The following is a 6,512-nucleotide window of genomic DNA, read 5'->3' on the forward strand; positions in this document are numbered from 1 at the left end:
CCACCAACTCGCTATGCAGTTCAGATTGTGTGACGCCCGATGGCAATGTACGCTTGTACCAGATTTTACTGCAATATTACATCTCGTACTGTGACGCCTGTACGTTGAACGCGTATGTTTGTGAAGCACGAAAGTGAATTTGAGTGCAGTTCCAAGCAATGGCCTAACTGTAAACAACTGGTTATATAATACATATGCAACTCTTCAACATATGAGCGTGCCTCTACCACTTCCACATTTCTCTAGCGTTATTCCGTAACGTTTGCTCTGTGTGAAAAATTACGCCACAGTCCCCATCCCGCGCCTGCTTCGCATAACATCGACTCCCACGGTACGTGGGATCTGCCGAATTTTTATTTATTTTATTTGCATTTTTCTCGATTTTCCGGTCACGGACAAGACGATTTTTCGCTCACAACCAACGCCACTGACACCGACGCCGACACCGGCATTTCTGCGAAAAGAGTTCTTTAACGCTATCGCGCTAAAGCTGCCTGTGGTTCCCGTTTTCGACTTGCACCGGCACTACAATCGTCATCGCGTCCACCAACCAGTGTTTTGGGCGTCCCCACATCAATGGAAGAAGACCGAACGCACATTAGAAAATTCCTTTTTTTAAATTTCTACTCACTTTCTAGAGAAATCTGCAAGGTTGGACACTTCCGACGGTACGCTTTCTATAGCGATAAAAACAGAAAAGCGATGAAGGACGGTAGAAAGGCTCTTTCATAAACAAACCACAGTCTTGTGCACCGGCATGTTCTAGAATTTCAATGGAAGAATAGAAGCTGCAAGGGCTCATTTCGTTATTATGCCATTTCATAACAAACAAAAAGAAAGCCGGGATACGTTAGACGAATTCGATGCTTTTGTGCTTTCTGTTGTTACCCAGACGTACGAATTTATTTTGTTCATCTGGACTACTAATCCGCATGCGATTGTGAGTTCACGACGTTTCGCTGTAGCCATCTTTTCTGACAATTCTTAGATTTTTTTAGCTCTCGGATGTGAAGGCTTCAAAAAAGAAGTGAACTACGAAGGTGTTGGATTTTTCTGTCGTGCATTCGTTTTTTTCTCCGTCTAATTTATCTTCCCTCAGTAAGATGGCGCTGCTTGTACACTCAGCGAGCCACCTCCTCTAATTGGCCGTGGGATTCGCCGTAATGAACGCCTTGTGCTTCGGCTCGTCTTCTTCGGAGAGGTCAGGCTTGATAATTGCGCTCACCTTGTCCATGTCTTCTTTGACCATGTGGCTGAGCCGCTCGGCGTCTTCCTTCATGGGGATGTTTTCGACGTTGTTGAAGTTGCGCGCCAGTGCGTACCGGATGATTCGCAGCAACTGGTAGCGAGAAAAGCGATTCGTGTTCTTCGCCAGGTTCTGGATGTCGCCATCTTTGTACGTGGGCACTCGAAGTTTTCCAAGCTCCGCCTTGATGATCGCCTTTCGTGCGTCCTCGTTCTCCGGAATGGGAATGTTGATCTTGGCCTGGAACGTTCCCTTCATGTCGTCCGTTATGAGCCAAGGCATGAAGGACGTCGCAATAACGATCTCCTTGTATTCCTTCTTATCGGCCAAATCCTTCATGTATTTTTGCAGCTCTCTCTTAATGGCTTCCACTACGGGCTTCTTCGCGTCCGGGTACTCCGCCAAGTACAGCTGGTCCAGACCGTCCAGAACCAGCACTCCGGTGTTGTGCTTCTTGTAGTTCCTCGTGAGCATCTGTGTCATCTTAGCAGGGTCGTGAGACAAGCCGCCGATGATAAGCTGGTCGATGTCGACGATGAAGATGGACTTCTCGGGGTACTTGACGTAGATGGACTTGGCCAAGAAGGACTTCCCCGTACCGTGAGGCCCATGAAGTAGGATCGTCGATGCGGACTTTGCCTTCGGGTCATTCAGAATCTGGGTGAAGACAAGCTTGGTCGCGTCAATGCCCTGGATATCCTTGTCGAAGTTCAGCTTCTTGCCGGCAATGACAGTTCCAGCAGCGGTGCACCATGGAGGCAGCACCTACGAGGGGAACATAGAGATTACTCACTCCGATACATACCTAGTGCTGCTAGAAATCCGTTGCGTTAAATACTTGACATCGGTCAACTGCTCATAAATTTTAGGACCTTTGTACCTGAAATCAGGCTATCTTTTACCGACAATGATATAACTAGAAATTTTCAGGCGGCATTGTGCTCTTCATCAATGATGACGACTTTTGGAAAAATTATTATTCAAGACTTATGCAGAGCAAGTCCAAGGATGAATATGCAATTGCGAATATGCAATTGTTGGGAGGCCTAACAAAAGGAGAGTTCGCGATTGGCAACCACATACTGGAATTTGTACAAGAGGTTGTTTATCTAGGGGAGCTGCTAACCTGCTCATGTAAAAGCTAACTGCTCATGTGACTGCTTATTTTCGAAGTCTCTCAAAAGCTAAACTGCTCATGCAAAAGAAATTCACCGAACAATGAGGATGGGCAGGTGCGTATGCAGTAGTAATTCTCAACTGATGATCGCAAGTCGCAACTATCAGTGTAGCGGGAAACGTACAATCATTTCATTTGGTCAGTTGTAATATATAGGGCAGAGACTTCGAGAATAACAAAGAAACTAGAGAACTAGTTAAGGACACTGACACTCTGAACCATTACTATGAAGAGTTATGGACCACGCAGCGTGTTATCCAGCGTATAATAACAGGCGTGAGATTAAGACACAGGAAAACAGCAGAGTGGAAAATAAAAAAATTACACCATTTCCCGCTAAAGGGGACCATGAGGCGATGCGAAGCTTGAGCACTTGCACGATCGCGATCGGTTGGCGTTCTTTGGGCATGCTACCGACCTCGCGTCGTGGAACGCGACGAGGAACGCTACGCGCATTTTGTCTTCCTTGAGCCTGGCCGTTTATTCTTACAGGGGGGGGGGGGGAGGTGATTCTTAAAAGGAAGAAGGAAATGAAAATGGAAATTGGGTATGGAGTGCACGGGTGTGGAGTGCACGATAGCGAGGAACGCAGTCGGCAGGCGTGCGAGAGGGGGGTAGCGTAGGAGAGGAGAGAGAGTGGTAGGGGTCGTGCATGCGCTGGTGCTCATCGCGGCGTTGCGCAGGAGAGAATTTCGGCATGTCTAGCCCCCGTTTCAGAGGAAGAGTGGAGAGGGGGAGTGGAGATGGAAAGGGGAGAGGGAAAGTGGAGAGGGGAAAGGGGAGAGGGAAAGCGGACAGGGGAAAGCGGAGAGGGAAAGTGGAGAGGGTGAGTGGAGAGGGTATGCGCATACGCAGTAAGGTCGGTCACGCCGCACACCACCACCGGATTGAGCTCCGCCATAAGATACTTCGCATCTAAAAGGGCAGTCGATAACCTACATGACATTAAGAGCAGTAAGTGGGCCTAGGAAGCTCACTTAACGAGAAGGACAGATAGCCGATGTTGAGTTACGGCGACGGAATGGATACCAAGAAATGGCAAACGCAGCCAGGATGGCCGAGTTGGTTGGTTGGTTGGTTGGTTGGTTGGTTGGTTGGTTGGTTGGTTGGTTGGTTGGTTGGTTGGTTGGTTGGTTGGTTGGTTGGTTGGTTGTGTCGGGTTTTCAGGCGCAAAAGCGACCATGGCCATATTGCGCCAAACGCAAGGTGTCTTTAAATGTACATGAAAAGTTATAAGAACAGGTTCTAAAAGCTTTTGCTGAAAAGGCATAGTAGTTGTAGTTCATTTACAGCTTTCAGGAATCTCATGAGAGTTTTAGAACGTGAGCTTGGACATGTTGGTAATCCACCTTAACTATAGCGCACCGAATGAACAGGAACACAAAGGAACGACGTGGATGCAGTGCTAACTCTAACAAATTATTTATTTACGAAGCAGACACATGAAAATATAGGAAAAACTAAGCAACGCACGCAGGCGCATAAGTACGAGATTATTAATTATCATGACACATGTGAAGGACGTGTAGCCAACGATAACATGAGAGTACAAAAATATATTTATAAGATTACCAGTCCATGTGGATGCAACCATCCCCCTCAGGTCACCCTTCCTATCACCTTTAAAAAAACGAATTCCTTTCTCGTCAGCTCGATTGACGTGCGCTCACACACATGTTCCCCAAGATCGCGATCTTCGCCGCCTCGATGATTTCCCGTGTTGTCTGCGCTGCGCTTCGCCCTATGACACTGCACTGTGAATACACGGGGGCGCACCCACAGTTTCTGCAATGAATAGCGAGATGGCCTGCACTTTCAGTGCGCACGTTATTTGCGTGCTCACGCAGCCTGTCATTCGCGCACCTTCCTGTGTGTCCGAGGTATTTATTGCCACACGACAACGGAAGCTCATACACGACGTTTTCCTCGCACTGAATAGAGCATTCTTTGTGCTTTTTCTGGCAAGTGGGCTTCTCGGAATCGCAATGGCTAGCCAAGAGGCTCTCGACACTTACGATGAATTGAAATTTGTCAATGCCGTCTGCACATCTGCGAAGGGTTTTCTTGAATTTGTGTCCGTGTATCTGCAGAGTGTCCAATCTGTGCAAGGCGTTTAAGACAGCTACGGGGCACAGAATGACTGTACAGAAACAGCAGCTCCGTACACTTACACAAAGCGCACGGGCGACGTATACACACTAACGCAGTGATGGTGCCGCCACGTGTAAGGTCGCTCTCGCGGCTAATAAGAGGGGAGTTTCCTTCGTGATTAAACAACGGCAGAAGCATCACGAACGTGCAGCGTCTCTCGTGTTAATGTAATAATATCTGGGGCTTAACGCCCCAAACCACAATATGAATATGAGTGACGCGGTAGTGGAGGGCTCCGGAAATTTCGACCACCTGGGGTTCTTTAACGTGCAGCTAAATCTAAGTACACGGGCCTCCAACATTTTCGCCTCCATCGAAAATGCAGCCGCCACGGCCGGGATTCGATCCCGCGACCTTCGGGTCAGCAGTCGAGCGCCATAACCACTAGACCATCGTGGCGGGGCGCGTCTCTCGTGTTATATGAGGCACGGCCGCTAATCAAGCTTAGGCTGGCTAAGCGAGGTGTTGTGGCGCTGCTGTTATATAAGAAGCTTCCCATAAAGAACACATATACGACTAGATCGCATCGTTCAACGAAACATAAAACGCTAAGCAACCTAAAAAAAGGGGGAGGGGGCCGCTTAAGCTTCGCCTTTAAGAGTTGAACGCGATAGCGATATCCGGCCCCATCCTCATGGCGCTCTGTTTCGCTTGCCATTATTGTTCAGTCCCCCGGTCAGCCTCCCCCCCCCCCCCCACACACACACAGGTGCAGCATCGGCGTGGCTCTGTGTTAGAACACCTGCTTGCCACTTCGAAGGCCTGGGTTCGATTCCACCTAGGGTACATCATTTTTGTTATTATTTGCATCCATGGGAATTTTTTCGTCACGGGCAATGATGATTTTTCGCTCGACGAACGACGTCGACACCGGAATTTCTGCGACAACTGCTCCTTAACGCTCACCTGTGAGAGCACGGCGATCTCAAAGATCCTCTTCAGCTCGGGAATTCCCTCTCCCACGACCTCCTGCTCGGCGGCGTCGCCCGAGAACTCCTTCAGCTTCTGAGCCCTCTCGACAAACGGAGCGCACGTGTTGCGTATGAGCAGCGCCGCGTTCAAGTACGACTCCATGGCCTTGCGGTAGAGTCGGATGGCGTTGGCGAACTGCTTCTTGCCATCCTCGACATTCGCCTGGTTGGACAGGTCGACGGCCGCTTTGATGTCGTTGATGAGCGTCACCGGGATCACCATGGCTGTGGATGCCGCGCGATGCTTGCCCTCGCTGCACGTCTAGCAAGACGCGACGCGGTCGCCGTCGGTGAATTCTGGAGCCACGATGCCGCAGTCCTGGCTCACGAGGGGACAGTGCTTGTTTGTTTGTTTGTTTTGCCTACTTTTCTATGGCACGTACCCACTCTGGGGGATGGGCCAAGAATATGTAGTTGAAGCTTAAAATCTTATTCGAAGAATGTAAAATGGTTAAAAAAAATTAAGAGTAGAAATGGTAACAATAAATAAGACATCAAATTAATACTTCAAAAATTGTGCTATTGCGCTCGTATTTCAGATAGCCGTATTAACCTGATCAGAACACTTTGGTGAGATTAGATATATTGAACCGCATTTTATTTAAGAGCGTTTTTGAAGGAAGATTAAAATGGTACACGTTTAGTGGTTTGCATGAAATTACACACGGCATTGAAGGCATCCCTATGGCAGTATCCCAACCCTGAGGCTCCGAAGCTTAGTATAATTTCTTCAGTTAAGTTTAAGCCTATTTTTAACAGCGGAGTAATGAGCAGTCGTGATCTAATAATTGAATATCTGCGGCATGACAAAAAGAAATGTGCAATATTTTCTAATTCTCCGCAGAATTGACATAGGGGCGATATCGTCAGACCAGCTCTGTGTAAGTATAGATTTAATGGGGGGACACGGCATCGAAATCTGGTGATCGTAACTTCAGATTGTCTAGATTTGCTCCAATGAGACTTC

The 6,512-nt window shown here is 48.2% G+C and overlaps 1 protein-coding gene across 1 annotated transcript; it reads right to left on the reverse strand.

Moving 5' to 3' along the window:
- Positions 1-1,097: 1,097 nt before the first annotated feature.
- On the reverse strand, positions 1,098-5,768 carry LOC119403009 (vacuolar protein sorting-associated protein 4A). Its single transcript, XM_037669988.2, has 2 exons — positions 5,481-5,768; positions 1,098-2,011 (listed from the first exon to the last, which is right to left on the reverse strand). The coding sequence occupies exons 1-2, from the start codon at positions 5,766-5,768 to the stop codon at positions 1,139-1,141; spliced, it is 1,161 nt and encodes a 386-aa protein (XP_037525916.1). The 3' UTR covers positions 1,098-1,138.
- Between the last annotated feature and the right edge of the window lie 744 nt (positions 5,769-6,512).

This window comes from Rhipicephalus sanguineus, chromosome 8, assembly GCF_013339695.2.
Source record: "Rhipicephalus sanguineus isolate Rsan-2018 chromosome 8, BIME_Rsan_1.4, whole genome shotgun sequence".
Taxonomy (NCBI): domain Eukaryota; kingdom Metazoa; phylum Arthropoda; class Arachnida; order Ixodida; family Ixodidae; genus Rhipicephalus; species Rhipicephalus sanguineus.